The sequence below is a fragment of the Cricetulus griseus genome, chromosome 3 (genome assembly GCF_003668045.3).
Source record: "Cricetulus griseus strain 17A/GY chromosome 3, alternate assembly CriGri-PICRH-1.0, whole genome shotgun sequence".
Lineage (NCBI taxonomy): Eukaryota > Metazoa > Chordata > Mammalia > Rodentia > Cricetidae > Cricetulus > Cricetulus griseus.
This window is the reverse complement of record NC_048596.1, coordinates 141510348-141527753: the sequence shown is the minus strand read 5'-3', so window position 1 is coordinate 141527753 and position 17406 is coordinate 141510348. Positions and strand designations below refer to the sequence as shown.

The 17406-nt window shown below is 41.7% G+C and overlaps 1 protein-coding gene across 4 annotated transcripts in view; it reads left to right on the top strand.

Moving 5' to 3' along the window:
• The window catches only part of Herc2 (HECT and RLD domain containing E3 ubiquitin protein ligase 2), a 175960-nt gene that overhangs the window by 80661 nt on the left and 77893 nt on the right, over positions 1–17406 (top strand). For all 4 annotated transcript variants that reach the window (XM_027404742.2, XM_035442481.1, XM_027404741.2 and 1 more), the window contains 10 exons: positions 2286–2473; positions 3262–3454; positions 9706–9888; positions 13030–13211; positions 13640–13787; positions 13862–14058; positions 14406–14636; positions 15426–15564; positions 16796–16939; positions 17240–17382. In XM_027404742.2, coding sequence (XP_027260543.1) covers positions 2286–2473; positions 3262–3454; positions 9706–9888; positions 13030–13211; positions 13640–13787; positions 13862–14058; positions 14406–14636; positions 15426–15564; positions 16796–16939; positions 17240–17382 — 1748 coding nt within the window. The remainder of the gene's footprint in view (positions 1–2285; positions 2474–3261; positions 3455–9705; positions 9889–13029; positions 13212–13639; positions 13788–13861; positions 14059–14405; positions 14637–15425; positions 15565–16795; positions 16940–17239; positions 17383–17406) is intronic.

Below are 17406 nucleotides of genomic sequence, written 5' to 3'. Positions count from 1 at the left end.
TCTAATGTTCTGCTTTTAGAAGAATTTTAGAGTTGTTAGTTTTTCTTTAAATGTTTGATAGAATTCACCTGTTAAGCCTTATGGCTTGCACTTTTCTTTGTGATTCCGTATCTTTTTATTATAGATCTGTGTGGATTTTCTGTTCCTTCTGAGTCACTTCAGGTGTAATTTGTATGTTGCTAGGACTTTTTCATCTGGGTATTTTTGTTTCTTGGTATATATAAAGTAGTTTATTGTGTTTTTTTTTTTTTTGATTTTTTTTGGCTTTTTGGAGATAGGGTTTCTCTGTGCAGCTTTGGAGCCTATCCTGGCACTCGCTCTGGAGACCAGGCTGGCCTCAAACTCACAGAGATCCACCTGTCTCTGCCTCCCGAGTTCTGGGATTAAAGGCGTGTGCCACCAACGTCCAGCTATAAAGTAGTTTATAATAGTTCCTTTTTTTTTTTTCCCCCATGGGGAGTATTTTTCCTGTAGCCATTTCTGGCTTTACTTAGTAGTTTGGGCTAACATCTGTGGTCTCTTAAGAGCTTGTGGAACATTGATTCAGACCTTTCTGGATTTTAGTCTCCATTGAGAAGTTGGGTTTTATTCTGTTGGGTCTGCCTTTATATGTTACTTTTTTTGTTGTTGTTGTTTTGTTTTGTTTTGTTTTTTTCTGTTGGAGCTTTTAATATTCTTTCTTTCTTTGTGTGTGTGTACATTTAGTGTTTTGTTATAATGTGTCCTGGGGAATTTCTTTTCTGGTTATTCTATCTGGTGTTCTGCATGCTTTTGAACTTTGGTAAGGACCTCCTTCTTTAGGTTGGGGAACGTTTCTTCTATGATTTTGCTGAAAATATTTTCTATGTTTTTGGTCTGAGTTTCTTCTTCTATTCTTTTATTCATTGATCTCATTGATTTGATCTTTCCATAATGTTCTGAATTTCCTAGATGTTTTGTGCTTGGATGTTTTTCGATTTCCTTCCTTCCTTCTTCCTTCCTTCCTTCCTTCCTTCCTTCCTTCCTTCCTTCCTTCTTTCTTTCTTTTTTTTTTTTTTGTCCAAGGTATCCATTTCTTTTATCTTGTCTTTAATGTCTGAGATTCTCTCTAATATCCTTTTTACTCTGTTGGTGAGGTTTACCTCTGAGGTTTTGGTTTGATATCCTGAATTTTTAATTTTTATTTTTACATCCATTTAGGCTTTCTGAGTTCCTACCAGGTGTGGCCACTGAGGTCCTGGGTAGAACCTATTCCTTGGTATTGGGGGCCGATATGAATGAAAGGGGATGAGCTAGATGGGGGAGACTGAGTGGGTCCACAGGAAGGAGGAAAGCTGCGTCTGTCATGAGGTTCAACATAGAATACAGTTAAAAAGCATGGCCAGGTCTTTTCAGGTGGTCTGCTTCAGGGCTGGGGATGAGACTGATGAATTTGCAATAGAAGAAAGGAGGAAGAGTTAAGATCACCTACTGGGTTCCCAGGCCAGTGAGTTCTCAGGTGGAGAGTGTCTTTGGGTATTGGAGGCTGACACAAAGGAATAGAGTTGGGGAGAAAGTCTGGGTCTAAGTTCTTTAAATTTGGTGTTAATCAGTTCTTCTTGATCTTTGTGCTCTCTCTCTCTCTCTCTCTCTCTCTCTCTCTCTCTCTCTCTCTCTGTATGTGTATGTATGTGTTTGTGTCTGTTTATATGTGTGTCTGTCTGTGTCAGGGTCCTGTGTAGACCAGTCTGATTTGAACTCATGATCCTCTTTAGTGTTAGGATTATATGATGTGTCACCACATATGCTGATGTGTCTATTAAAAATAAGACATTGGGCTGGGTGGTGGTGACACACATCTTTAATCCCAGTACTCGGAGGCAGAGACCAGCCTGGTTAACAGAGTGAGTTCTAGGACAGCCAAGGCTACACAGAGAAACCCTGTCTTGAAGAAAAAAAAAAGAAAGAAAGAAAGAAAGAAAGAAAGAAAGAAAGAAAGAAAGACGAAACAAAAACTTAATAAAGATAGGACATTGGTGGCTGGAAAGATGGCTCTGCTGTTAAAAGATCACTTACCACTGTTGCTGAGGACCTGAATTTAGTTAGTTTCCAGCACCTATATTTGGTAATTTACAACTGCGTATAACTCCAGTTCTAGGACATCTGATACCCTCTTTTAGCCTCATGCTGCCACTGTACCCACATGTACAGTCCCACACTCAGAAATGTAATTTACACATAAGTAATCTATACACAACTTTAAAAAATAATAAAAATAGGACATTGCAGCTAATTATAAGCTCAGCTGTTGTTTGATGTTCTGATAGGTCCTACTTGTGACAATGTTGAGGAAGATATGTGTGCTTCTGCCCGGGGAGCCTCTGCTACAGTGTTGGAAGAAACAAGAAAGGAAACTGCTCCTGTTCAGCTCCCTGTTTCAGGGCCAGAACTGGCTGCTATGATGAAGATTGGAACCAGAGTCATGAGAGGCGTGGATTGGAAGTGGGGTGACCAGGTATTCAGATATTTCATTAACATCTTAGCACATCTAACATAGCAATCAGTGGAAGTTAGAATAGGTGGCTGCCTGAACTCAGGATCTGTAAGATTGATAGATGACTTAGCTGTTGATTTCTGAGCAATAAAATAGAGGTAAAAGACATTAGGACAGTATTTTCCTTTCCTAGGATGTCATGCATATTTTCTCAGTTGCACAGCTGAGCATGAATTTTTGTCAGTGTTTTTAGAAATGAAATTGTCTGAGAGGAGGTAATAGCATCCTATCAGCAGCTTTCTCTTTGGAATGGTTGACACAATGTTGCTCTTGGGTCTAGGTTCCTACTCTTAGGAAGTGATTGAGGTCATTGGAAAGACCACTTTGATTGCTGGGACACTCCTTAACACATTTGTTCAGAGAATCACCAAGTTGAGAGAATTCTCTCCTTTCCTCATATTTCTTTGGTAAAGGAAAATGAGCATGCGATTTCATGGAATGTAAAAATGATGTGATTGCTGGGCAGTGGTGGTGCACGCCTTTAATCCTAGCACTTGGGAGGCAGAGGCAGGCAGATCTCTACATAGCGAGTTCCAGGACATCCAGGGCTTCACAGAGAAACCTTGTCTCTATCCCTCCACCCCGCCCCACCAAAATAAATGAATGATATAATCTGTACATTTTTCAGCTATATTTGGATCAGGAGGAGGCTGACAGAAAATCAGTGTACAGAATTAATGCAGGAACCATGGTAGGTCCAGAATAGGACATACTCTCTTACCTGGTCTTTGTTTTTTGTTTTTTTTTAGGATGGGCCTCCGCCAGGCTTAGGCCGTGTAATTGGTGAGCTGGGAGAGGATGGTTGGATCAGGGTCCAGTGGGACACAGGCAGCACTAACTCATACAGGATGGGAAAAGAAGGAAAGTATGACCTCAAGCTGGTGGAGCTGCCGGTGTCATCACAGCCCTCTGCAGAGGACTCAGACACTGAGGATGACTCCGGTGGGTGACTCACAGAACCTTTTAGCTTGGCAAATTGTTCATGTGTTGGATAGCTGTCATTTCCCTCTGGAGAGTTAGTGGCCAGGATTCATGTGAAGACATTGCTCTGTCCACACTTGAAATACATGGTTCTGGTGTAGGTATATAAAGGGGCTCTATATAGAACAACTGATTCATCTTCACCTGTATTCTATACTTCCTGATGCCTCTTTCAGAGTGGGATGGAAGACAGAGTGCAACATTACTTTTTAAATTATATCTAAAAGTATATTTATTTGTTTTTGTGCATAGGTGTGTATGTGTGCACTTACTTGTGTGTGGGTAAGTTAGAGGATAACTTACTGGGGTCAGTTCTCCTTTCACCAACCATGTCTCAGGGGATTTAGCTTTGTCAGGCCTGGTGGCAGGTGTCTCTACCTGCTGATCCTTAAAACAACAACAGCAAAGCTATTCATTTATTTATTTTGTTTGGGTTGAGGCACAGACATTCCTCAGTGTTAAAGGACAAGGGCGAGTCACTTCGTTCCTTTCACCATGTAGATTCTGAGAAGCAAAGTGAGGCTCTCAGGCTTGGTAGCGAGTATCTTTATCCATGAAGTCAGCTTGCTGGTCCTCGCCTTACTTGTGATTGGTCTGTGTAGTTGGCCCAAACATGAGCTTGAGGAAGACAGTGGCACTGTTTATTTTGTGTTGTGTTGTTCTGGACTCTGTCTTTTCCTCCACCAGCTTTAAGTTGTAAGGTATGGCCCCACCGGCTTTTAAGCACTTCCATATTCCTTGATTTAGAATGCTTCACATAATGCTGAGTTAGTCAGTACTTCATTCTATCCAGCAACACAGAGAATTTGCATGTGGCCCCATGAAGTTTATTTTATCCAAGGAAATTCAGTGCTGTAGGAAGGCATTTTCTAAAAAATGCCTTTCCTGTTCAAAAGACTCCGAGACATGTGAATGAAGTATCACATGCTGGCCTTTCTGAGAGCCAGAGCTCCTTCCTAGGGTGCTGCCAGTTCTTATGTGCAGTGCCATCAAATGTTAGAAACAGCTGTCACAGCCATCAGATGATACTTGGTGGAGTGCTAAGAAGAGGGCTACTGATGTGCAACCTGAGAAGGCCTGTCCCATAATATACAGTGGGCTCAGAGCATGCATATTTAGATTGAAATGACAAGTGCTTGCTGTGGGTAACTGTTAGGAGTGATGCATGTGACATCTTATGGGTGTGTGTTGACTGTACTGTCAGTGCATCTGAGCTATAGTATTTGGCTCTGGACCACTTGTAGCCCCTTCCTCTTCTCAGCTGTATCTGGGAATATTCCTCATTGTGGAGTAAGCCTGGAAAGAGGTAGATATGTGGCAAAGTAGTAGCCTCTTTGTCCCATAGCTGGACTGGCTAGCTATGCAAGTGTCTGATCAGGGCATGTTGGTGCTTAGCCTTCACTCAGGCTGTAGCTTTTTTTATTTTATTTTATTTTATTTTATTTTATTTTATTTCATTTTATTTTATTAGTTCAAATTAGGAACAAGCTTGCTTCACATGTCAATCCCTACTCCCTCTCCCTCCCACCAACCCTCCCCAACCCCCACCTGCCTCCCACCCCATCCACCCTCCACTCCCCAGGCAGGGTAGGGCCCTTGATGGGTCTCCCCAAAGTCCACCACAAAATCCAGGCCCGGGCCTAGGCCCTCCCCCATGTGTCCAGGCGGAGAGTACATCCCTTCACGTCTGATGGCTTCTCAAAGTCCCTTCTTACACCAGGGAAAAATACTAATCCACTACCAGAGGCCCCCTAGAGTGCAGAGGCCTCCTCATTGACATCCATTTTCAGGGGTCTGGATCAGTCCTGTGCTGCCTTCCCAGACATTTGTCTGGGGTCCATGTGCTCCCCCTTGTTCAGACCAGCTGTTTCTGTGGGTTACCGACCCCTTTGATCTTCATTCCTCCCTCTCTGCAACTAAGTTTCAGAGTTCAGTTCAGTGTATATCTGTGGGTGTCTGCCTCTGCTTCATCAGCCACTGGATGAGGGCTCTAGGATGGCATAAAAAGTAGTCATCAGTCTCATTATAGGGGAAGGGCATTTAGGTTATCCTCTCCACCATTGCCTAGATTGTCAGTTCGTGTCATCCTTGTACATCTCTGGAAATCTCCTTAGTGCCAGATCTCTCCTTGGACTTATTAATGGCTCCCTCTGATATGGTATCTCTCATCCTGCTCTCCTCTATTCTTCTGCCAACTCAACATTTCTGCTCCTCCATTTCCTCCTCTCCCCTCCTCTTCTCCTCCTCTCATTCTGGCAGCTCCCTCACCCCTACCCTCATGCTCCCAATTAGATTATGAGATCCTGCCCCATCCCCTTCTCTGGGGTCCATGCATTTTTCCCATAGAGTCTTTCTTGTTTCCTAGTTTCTTTGGTGAGGAGGATTGTAGGCTCTACAATCCTTTGCTCTACATCTAAAATTCATATATGAGTGAGTACATACCATGTTTGTCTTTTTGTGACTGGGTTAACTCACTCAGGATGGTTTCTTCTACTTCCATCCATTTGCCTGCGAATTTCAAGATTCCATTGCTTTTGTCTGCTGAGTAGTACTCCATTGTATAAATGTACCACATTTTCTCTATCCATTCTTCAGTTGAGGGGCATCTAGGTTGCTTCCAGGTTCTGGCTATTACAACCAATGCTGCTAGGAACATGGTTGAACATATGTCCTTGTTGTATGAACGTGCATTATTTGGGTATATGCCCAAGAGAGGAATTGCTGGATATTGAGGTAGACTGATTTCCATTTTTCTGAGCAACCGCCATACTGATTTCCAAAGTGGTCTTACAAGTACAGACTCCCACCAGCAATGGAGGAGTGTTCCTTTTGTTCCACATCCTCTCCAGCATAGATTGTCATTGGTGTTTTTGATTTTAGCCATTCTGGCCGGTCTAAGATGGTATCTCAGAGTTGTTTTGAGTTGCATTTCTCTGATGACCAAGGATTTTGAGCACTTTAAGTGTCTTTCAGCCATTTCAGATTCCTCTGTTGAGAATTCTCTATTTAGTTCTGCACCCCACTTTTTAATTTCATTGTTTGGTGTTTTGGTGGCTAGCTTCTTGAGTTCATTGTATATTTTGGAAATCAGCCCTCTGTCAGATGTGGGCTTGGTGATGACCTTTTCCCATTCTGTGGGCTGTCCTTTTGTCTTACTGATTGTGTCCTTTGCCTTACAGAAGATTCTCAGTTTTAGGAGATCCCATTTATTAATTGCAGATCTCAATGTCTGTGCTACTGGTGTAATGTTCAGGAAGCGGTCTCCTGTGCCAATTCATTCAAGGGTAGCTCCCACTTTCTCTTCTAATAGGTTCAGTGTGGCTGGGTTTATGTTGAGGTCTTTGATCCATTTTCACTTAAGTTTTGTGCATGGTGACAGATATGGATCTATCTGCAATCTTCTGCATGTCCAAAACCAGTTGTGCCAGCACCATTTGTTGAAAATGCTGTCTTTTTTCCATTGTATAAATTTAGCATCTTTGTCAAAAATAAGGTGTTTGTAGGTGTGTGGTTTAGTATCATGGTTTTCCATTAGATTTCATTGATCTCTCTGTCTATTTTTGTGCCAATACCAATCTGTATTCAGAACTATGGCTCTATAATAGAGCTTGAAGTCAGGGATGGTGATGCCTCCAGAAGATCCTTTATTATAAAGAGTTGGAAGATCCTTTATTGTAAAGAGTTGTTTTGGCTATCCTGGGTTTTTTATTTATTTTAGTTTAATGTCTAATTTGTTAGATATTAGGATTGATACACCAGCTTGTTTCTTGGGCCCATTTGATTGGAAAATCTTTTCCCAACCCTTTCCTCTGAGGTAACTCCTGTCTCTGAAGTTGAAGTGTGTTTCTTATATACAGCAGAAGGATGGATTATGTCTTCATATCCATTCTGTTAACCTGTATCTTTTTATAGGCAGGTTAAGACCATTGACATTGAGGGATATTAATGTCCATTGATTTTTGGTTCTTGTTTGTTTTGGATTTATTGCTGGTGGTGTCATTGTGTGTGGATTTCACCATCCTGTTTCTTTTCGTGTTTGGTAAAGTTGGATTATCTATTACCTATGTTTTTGTGAGTGTAGTTATCTTCGTTGGGTTGGAGTTTTCCCTCTAGAACTTTCTGTAGTGTTGGATTTGTGGATATATCTTGTTTAAATCTGGTCTTGTCATGGAATATCTTATTTTCTCCATCTATAGTATTGAAAGCATGCATGTTCCCTTAGTGTTTGTAGGACATCTAAATAGGACCTTCCGATTTTCAAAGTTTCCATTGAGAAGTCAGGTGTGATTCTGATAGGTCTGCCTTTATATGTTACTTGACCTTTTTCCTTTGCTGCTCTTAATATTTTCTCTTTATTCTGTAAGTTTGGTGTTTTGATTATTATGTGGTGAGGGGAATTCTTTTGTGGTCCAGTCTATTTGGTGTTCTGTAAACTTCTTTTACTTTCATAGGCATATCCTTCTGTAGGTTGGGGATGTTTTTTTTTCTGTGATTCTGTTGAATATGTTTTCTGTACCTTTGAGCTGTATTTCTTCACCTTCTTCTATACCTATTTTTCTTAGGGTCAGCCTTTTCACGGTGTCCTGTATTTCCTGGATATTTTGTGTTAAAGATTTGTTGGACTTGAGATTTTCATTGGTCGATGACTGTATGTCCTCTAGCGAGTCTTCAACAACTGAGATTCTCTCTTCCATCTCTTGTATTCTATTGGTTATACTCACATCCTTAGATCCTGATCGTTTATCCAGCCTTTGTATTTCCAGCATCCCCTCATCCTGTGTTTTCTTTATTATTTTTATTTCATCTTTTATGCCTTGAATTGTTTCCAGTGCTTCCTTTACTTGTTTGGTTGTTTTTTCTTTAGATTCTTTATGAGAATTACTTATTTCTTGAATTTTTTTGTTTGTTTTTTTCTTCTATTAAGAGATTTTCCTGTTTCCTTTTCATGAAGTAGATTTTTAGATCTGTCTTTTCTTCTTCCTCTGTGTTGTGCTTTTCAGATCTTGCTGGTGTGGAGTCCCTAGATTCTGGTGGTGTCATATTGGTCTTTCTGTTGAATGTGTTCTTACACTGCCTTCTTCACATCTCTTCTTCCAGTGGGTGCAGGTGTGGTCTCTCTATCTCCTCTTGTCACCCGGTGGTGTGTGGGGGCCAAGACTTCAATGTCTGAAGATATGTATGGTCTTGCCTCTTCTGGTAGTCTCCTCACTTGGGAGAGGTTGGGGCTGCAGAGGGGGAAGGGAGGGTGAGGTATATCCAGAATCAGGGAGGTCCTTCCTGTCTGGGTCCACTCTATGCAGGCAGTTTCACTCTCTGCAGCTGCAGTCCCAGAGAGATCCTGGGGTGATGAGTACCTTGGGCAGGAGTAGGGCTCAAGAGAGGTCAGGGAGGTGGAACCTGGCTGTAGCCCTTAGACATTTGATTAGTTGTCTTTTTTGTTTGATTGGTTTTAGTTTTTTGAGATGTGGTTTCTTTGTGTAGACCTGGCTGTCCTGGAACTAGCTGTGTAGACCAGGATGGCCTTGAACTCACAGAGATATCTTGCCTCTCTGCCTCCCTAGTGCTGGGATTAAGGGCATGCACCACCACCACCACTGTAGATAAATTGTCGTTTTAAAGAAGGGAAAGCTTGGAATCATTTCATTGCTTCTGAGTTATATAATAAGATTGTTTAAACTAACTGTTATTCCCAAGTCTCACTTTCTAGGGTGGGGTAGGTAATTCAGTTCATAATGTGATTATTATTGTGCAAACATAAGGACCTGAATTGGATCTCCAGCCAAAAGCTGCTGTGGTAGTATACATGCTTGTAATCCCAACTCTGGTTGGTCTTGGATTCACTGGCCAGATTTACTAGCCTAATCAGCAATACACAAATTTCAGCGAAAGCCCTGTCTTATACAATCAAAATGGTTATTATCTGAAAAAAGGAGACACTGGAGATTTTCCTCTGGCTTCTGCACACCCTCCACATAAATCTCATTTTCTTTGAGGATTGTGGGAACAGAAATGAGAGGGGTAGCCAGGTACAATGGCAGGAGGCTGAGAGACAGGAACATCTCTTGAACCCAGGGATTTGAGTTAGGCTGGGCAACATAGAGACCCTGCCTTTGAAAACCAAAAAAAAAAAAAGTGATATTAAATATCTTAAATGATATCCACTGACTATTTTGTTTGGGAATATCATCTCTTATTTCCACCCTCCTTTTCAGAAGCTGAACAAGGTGAAAGGAACGTTCACCCCACAGCGATGATGCTGACAAGCATTATTAACTTACTACAAACTCTGTGTCTCTCTGTTGGAATTCATGCTGACATCATGCAGAGCGAGGCTACCAAGACTTTGTGTGGACTGCTGCGAATGTTAGTGGAAAGCGGAACAACAGATAAGCCATGTATGAAATGAGTAATGATGGGCCACAGATACTCAGCATGGATGCATGTGTGTAAATCTCTCATATTTGTGTGTTTGTGGGCAAGTCTGCATGTGAGAATGGGAATCAGAATGTGTGTGAGGATTTATGTAGTAGGCTTCCTGTGGCTGCTCTACCGCAGCATTAGAAACAAGGTGTAGTAAACAACAGAAAGCCTTTTTGAGGCTGGTCCCTTCTGAGGCTACAAGAGAGAAATCTGTTCTAGGCTTCTCTAGTTTTGGTGGTTTGCTTGGCGTTTCTTGGCTTCTATGAATATACATCAACCTGGTCGTTTTCTTCTTGTTTATACTGTCCTTTGCATGGGTGTGTTTTTGTGCATGTGTTTCAGATTTACCTTTTACAAGGATACCAGTTGACCTCATCAAGTCTAATTTACATCTTCAATGACTTCATTTCCAAACAAGGTCACATTTTGAGTTAATACTTGAGTTAATGTTTTAACATGTGAATGGGGGGGAAGGGGAGGGATGGGGTTGAGGGAAAGGTATGTGTGAGAACCAGTGATCCTCCAGTGTTGCTCCCCTAGAGTTCCGAAGACTAGAAATCCTCAAGGCAGGCTGTCAGCAGAGACATACTCCTTCCCTGAGCGCTAAAGGAAGATATCCTTTTTCTTTTTCTTGTTAGTCTTGTGCTGCAGACTTCACTGGTAGTCTCCTTGTCTTTCATGTACTCTGCATTACTTTATGTCCTTTCTCTCTTGTGGGAATCTTTTATTTGCTGTGGGTTCAACCCATTCCAGCATGTTATGTCAGTCTTTAGTATTAATCTGTAGAGACCTTATTTCCAACTAGGATCAAATACTGGTGTTCTGATTGATTGTCAGTGTGAGTATGGCAAATATAACTTGAAGATGGGTGGACATTTCTGTGTGCCTAAAGTTTTGTATGACTGTCAAAGAACCTGTGAACATGTGTAGCTGTTAGCATTTTTGTGAGTGTGAATGCACACAAATGTGTTTGGGCACATTTGTGATTGAATAAGAACTTGTGTATGTTAGCTCTGTGTAAATGCTTACATTTCAGTATGTTGATATGAGACAGAATGTGTTTGTCATTGCTGAGTGTTTTAGTCAGAGTTCCCTAGAGAAACAGAACCAATAGAATGAATCTATTAATGTAAAAACAGGGTTTATTAGAGTGGATTACAGGCTGTGGTCCACCTATTTCAACATTGGCTGTCTCTACAAAAAAGTTCAAGAATCCAGTAGTTGTTTGGTCCATAAGGCTGAATGTCTGTATGGTGGTATTCAGTATTTGCCAGAATCCCAAAGAAGTAGGCTCTAATACTAGTGAGGGCATGGATTTGCCAGTGAGAGGGAGTGCAAGCAGGGAAAGAATAGATGCTTCCTTCTTCCATGTCCTTTATATAGGCTGCTACACCAGAAGGTGTGGCCCAGATTTAAGATTTGTCTTCTTACCTCAGATTATCCCATCAAGAAAAATTCCTCATAGGTGTACCTAGCATCTTGGACTTTAGGTAGTTCCAGGTCGCCAAGTTGGCGACCAAGAATAGAATCACAGTGGATGAGTGATTCTTTTGTTGGAAGCATGCATGTATCTATGTTTGTTTCAGTGTGGTTGTGTGAGTATGCGAGTTAAGTGAAGGTCTGTGAGAGCAGATGGCTGAGTGCAAGTAGCTGCATCAGATGTAGTGTGAATGAGCTTGTGTGTGTGTGTGTGTGTGTGTGTGTGTGTGTGTGTGTGTGTGTTCCAGTTGTGTGGTTGCAAGTGTGTGAGAATAGTTAGAGTGAGTGTATGTGAAGTATGTGAAGTATGCTTGAGTGTACAGGAATTATTGTAGGTATGTAGGAGTGTTACTGATGGTGAGTGCAAATCCAAGTGTGGGTAATGAGCATGCATAGTATCAGTGCCAGGGAGTAAGGGAATGTGTATGTGGGAGAGGAGGATAGGCATGAGCACACATGGTTGTGATAATATGTGATAGTATGGGAGCAGGTATTTGAGTGTGTCTATAGGTAACTGAACACATGTATGGTGTCAGTGTCTGACAGTGATTTGTATGATCGCACTATTGTGAATGTACATAGGAGAGTAAAGGTCAGAAGTTTGAGTGAATCTTTGGGAGGAGGCTTGGTTGGTGATAGAGGGAGAAAGTGAGCACATGTATGTGCATGGTGGATGTCAGTGCAGATGGATGCGTATGAATATTTGAGTAATTGTCTAAGCATGTCTTATTTTATGTGTAAGTGAGAGAGGGATGAGTGCAGAATGTGGGTTTGTTCTGTATGTATATGTGTGAGAGATGGGGATTGTATGATTATGATTCTACTAGTTATTGCAGTAGTTGTAAAGGTGAAAGCATTTGTGAGTATGCATGAGTGAATATGGCAAAGAATATTTGAGTATTTCTCAGTAATTTTATGAGTTAGTGTCTAAGTATATATGTGAATGTTAGTATGTGAGCCTGTGTCTTATGTATGGGTCCTAGTGAGCTTGGAGGACAGGAAGGCAACATGGGCTAGTGGGAAGGTAAGCTGATGCTGTTGTGTTGCTGTTGCTGCATTTGGATCTGGGAGGGTCCCAGCAGAGTCCCGTGGGAACTCACGTAGCATCCTTGCTTAGAGAGAGTAGAAAGGGGAACATGTTTTTGGAGACTGGGAAGCCAGGAGGGACAGAAAAACCTCATTCTTATTGGGCTTATTAGCATGTCCCTGTAATCCCAGCATTGGAGAAATAGAGGTGGGCTCATGTGTTCTGGCTACATAACAAAAAAAACTAAGTAAACTTGGATTGGGCATTTTATGATGTGGATCATAGGGACATTTGAGGCACATGAGATTAAAAAGTAAAATAGATGCATATTGTAAATTACTGCTGTTAGAATTGCATGTTATATTGATTAGAAACAGTATAACTAGATTAAATTAACTAATTTGAGTTACATATACTTTAAAGGTTTAAAAAAAATGCTGTCAAATGTTTGTTAAGCTAACTTAAGAGCCTTCCTCCACTCCTCTCATATAGTCCCTTGTAAAGTAGCTTACTGCCCAAAATGAATTGGTAGGTTATTTAAATGTAAGGGTTGTGCTCATGCTTTGCTTCCTAGAGTCTTGATTCAAGCATGTTTTGTCTCTTCTGGCAGCTCCTCCAGACAGACTGGTGTGCAGGGAGCAGCACCGGAGCTGGTGTACACTGGGTTTCGTCCGGAGCATTGCACTCACCCCGCAGGCCTGTGGTGCCCTCAGCTCTCCAAGGTGGATTACGCTGCTCATGAAGGTTGTGGAGGGGCATGCACCCTTCACTGCTGCCTCACTGCAGAGGCAGGTAATATGCTGCCAGCAAAACCCAGTTGGCTGAGAGATAGGGCAGTCCTGAAGCTCACCGACCTTGTAGCTTTGTTTCTTCATTGAGCAGTTAATGTAGAAAATAGCAACAAGTGAAACAGAGTAGACAGATTTTCTGGCTCTGGCTGCTGAGGTTCTTGATTACTGCAGTTCCTTAAGTTGCTAAGTAAGTTTATTTTCCTTTTCACAACTGCTCTCATCTGTCCCATTGGAGTGGTGGTCAAGAATAACACTTTCACTTAAATGCATACATTTTGAATTCCTGATACTCTTTCCTGTTAACCAGCTTGATTAGTCATGAATGTCACAGTTGTACATTGTTAATTTTATAAGGGATAAAAGTGGAGAGAAGAGAAAGCTGTCTAATGTCTTCTTTTGCAATTGTCATTTTATGTTGTCTTTGATCAGATCTTAGCTGTTCATTTACTACAAGCAGTTCTTCCATCATGGGACAAGACAGAAAGGGCCCGGGACATGAAGTGTCTTGTGGAAAAACTGTTTGGCTTCTTGGGCAGTTTGCTCACTACCTGTTCTTCTGATGTCCCATTACTTAGAGGTGAGTGGCTGTGCCTTTCCTTGGTACCCCTGTCTAATGAGCAATGTGCAACATGGTTTTTCTCTGTGCTTCAGAATCCACATTGAGGAAGCGGAGGGCCCGGCCACAGGCTTCCTTGACTGCCACCCACAGCAGCACTCTGGCTGAAGAGGTGGTGGGGCTGCTCCGAACTCTGCACTCCCTGACCCAGTGGAATGGCCTCATCAACAAATACATCAACTCCCAGCTTTGCTCTGTCACACACAGCTGCTCTGGAAAGACATCAGAAAGGGTGTGTTCCTTGTTTCCAAAAAGCTTGGAGGGCCTTGGCTCTCAGCTTATCTTTTAAAACAGGAAGCATTTTGTTCCAGTATTTATTTAAGGTCATTTTAATGGAAATAATTATTGAAGAAATGAACAATTCAGAAAACTGGCATGGGGTATGCCAGTAGTCCCACCTTCAGATGGTTTGCTTGAGCTTTCAAGTTTGGGACAATGTAGTAAGATACTCTGTTTCCTAAAATAAGTTTATAAATAATAAATGGAATAGATGGAGTGACTTAAGTTTAGCTAAACTCATAAGGACAGGCAGCTCTGAGGGATTTCCACTTCACCCTTGCTGTCTCCCTTCTGCCCTAGGCCCTGTTAGAGGACTACTTCCCAGACTCTGAGAACCTTGAAGTGGGGGGCCTTATGGCAGTCCTGGCTGTGATTGGAGGGATCGATGGCCGACTGCGCCTGGGAGGCCAGGTCATGCATGATGAGTTTGGAGAGGGCACAGTGACTCGAATCACCCCAAAGGGCAGAATCACTGTGCAGTTCTGTGACATGCGGATGTGCCGAGTTTGCCCGTTGAATCAGCTCAAACCGGTATGTAGCTTTGCCCAGCTCTCCAGTGTTCGGGGTGGCACTGAAACTGTCTTGTAATGTTAGACCTCGGAAGAACCTGCACTTTATGTTGCCTTCCAGGAAGCTATGTGAATCAGGAGTTACCTCTCTTTCTTTGCTAGTTTGTACTCCTAAGAAAGACCGATCTCATAAGGAGCATACAGCCACGAGCCTTTTAGTCTCATAGACATAAAAAGGGATCTACAATTTATAAGGCCATTTTAAGTATTTAAAATAAGCTATGGCATTCAACATGATTAAAAAGCACTTTTCTATCCAAAGATTTTTTTTAAAGAAATAATTTTAGAAGTCAAATTATTCAATAAAAATACACTTTAGAAGTCCTAACTTGCTACTGTAACATAAGCCCATGACTTAGGGATAGTAGAGAAGGTTTATATAATTTTGATGTAATCTAAGTGCAATTTTTTTTATAAAACACAATTTTTTTATTGTAATAGGAATAAATACATGTAGAAAATTTGGAATGTACAGAAAATGTCTTAGATTATAACTTCAACCATGATGTATTATTGTTGACAAACTGGCAATGAAAGCATTAATACAGATTGTATTTGATACACACACACACACACACACACATACACACACACACACACACACACACTTACTTTTGTCTTCCTGTAGTATCTTTTAGAATTATTCTCAGATGGGACATTACTTGGAATATTCTTATTTAAATTCAGGGCTCAGACTTTGCTAATCTCATCAGCAACTCTTTGAAGTTTTTTTTTTGTGCCCTTTCTTCAGCTCCCTGCTGTGGCCTTTAGTGTAAACAATCTTCCCTTCACGGAGCCCATGCTTTCTGTCTGGGCTGAGTTGGTGAACCTTGCTGGAAGCAAATTGGAAAAGCACAAAACAAAGAAATCAGCGAAACCGGCTTTTGCAGGTCAGTGCAACGTGCAATCTGAACCAGCATTGCTTGCCCTTTAGTCAAAGTGGGTTTATATGACTGTTGGAGCCTTGGAGTTCATGTGGACTTAGCACTTATCATTCTATAGTTAGGAATATAAGATAATTTTTAGGTTTGCCTTTGACCTCCTATTTGGAATCCCATCACTTCTAACTGCCAGTATTTATTCTTTATTTTAGGATATTGGGTTCATTTCTCCTCTGCTGGCTTTCCACTCATGACATCCTCAGAGTCAGCCCTAAGGAACTTTGTCTTGGCTTTGTCTCTGTGTTGGGGGCAGCTTGCTTAAACCTTTCTTTCCTTTGGGTCTGGGTTACTACTCTTGTGATTTTCTTCTTCCTGCCCTTTGGTTATTCTCAGAGTTTGTTTCTCTGTCTTCTTCTCTTGCTCTTTATACCAATGAAACCCTTGTGGTTTCCTTACAACTCCCAGCTCATTCTGTGTACTCTTTGAGCATATTCCCCCCAATTTACTCTCCATATTTGTTGTTGCTCCAACATTTATGATGGCAAACACTTTTAATTTTGAGTCTGCAGTTCACAACTCTAAATGGAGGGCCTGTGGATATAAACAACTGTTTGCCTCAAATTCAGTCTGCTTTCTCCCATTTGCCTCCATTTTCCTCATCATGGTGAGGAAATGGTTCTGCCCACTGGTCCAAGTTTAGTGCCCAAGGGCTCCTATAATTTCATTCTCTCAACCCACACTTGCTGTGCTGTCCCAAGGCCTCCTGCATCCCCTGCTTAGGAAAGTTGCTTCTCCCCTGCATATGCCATCTTGTGGTCCTTGGTCTGCTGTCAGACACATGTGGCATAGCTTCACATCACTGGGTCAGAAAGCTCATTCTAGGGAACTGGCTTCAGCTAAAGTAGATGCATCTGACAAAATTCCTCCTAGGAAAATTGCAAGCAAATATGAAAATATTTTATTTGTGTCCAGTTGAAATTTTAGTAATTGGGAAACGTCTAATTATGACAGTAAATGCTTATGTGGTTTCAGTCTTCAGTTTAGCTCACTAGGATGGAAGCAAGAAGATCTAGGGGTCAGAAGATTTCACTTAGCTCTTCCTCAGTGACAATAACTGCATGTGATCAGCTCATTCCTGAAAGACATTTCTTGGCCTTACTTGTTGCAGAGATGGCATGGTTGGTGAAGAGGAGAGACTGAGCTGGATATGTGGTTCTTACTAGATTCTTTTGTTTCATAGGACAAGTAGACTTGGACCTGCTGCGGAGCCAGCAGTTGAAGCTGTACATCCTGAAAGCAGGACGGGCACTACTTTCCCACCAAGACAAACTAAGGCAAATACTGTCTCAGCCAGCTGTCCAGGAGACTGGAACTCTTCATACAGGTATCTTTTTAACATGGAGGTTTTAAGTAGATTTGAAAGAAAGGAAGATAGCCTAGTAGAAAATATACCAAGTAGATGAATAAGCAGTTCATAAAAGGAGACTACAGGTGTCTTGTATGTGGCCTGACTGCTAGTCACCAACTGTAAATGCAGTTGTCATCTTACAAGATCTGTGTGTCTGAGGGATGGGTGTTCTGAGGGACTCTCGTGCCTGGCTGTATAAGGTACAGGTGGGCCAACCTTTAGTAAAGATGTTGGCTGTTGAAAAGTAGAATGTACAAATTTTGTTCTCAAATTCAGATGATGGAGCAGCTGCATCCCCTGACCTTGGGGACATGTCACCTGAAGGGCCACAGCCTCCAATGATCCTCCTGCAGCAGTTATTGTCTTCAGCCACCCAGCCATCTCCTGTGAAAGCTATATTTGATAAACAGGAACTTGAGGTACACTTGTCCAACCTTGACAGT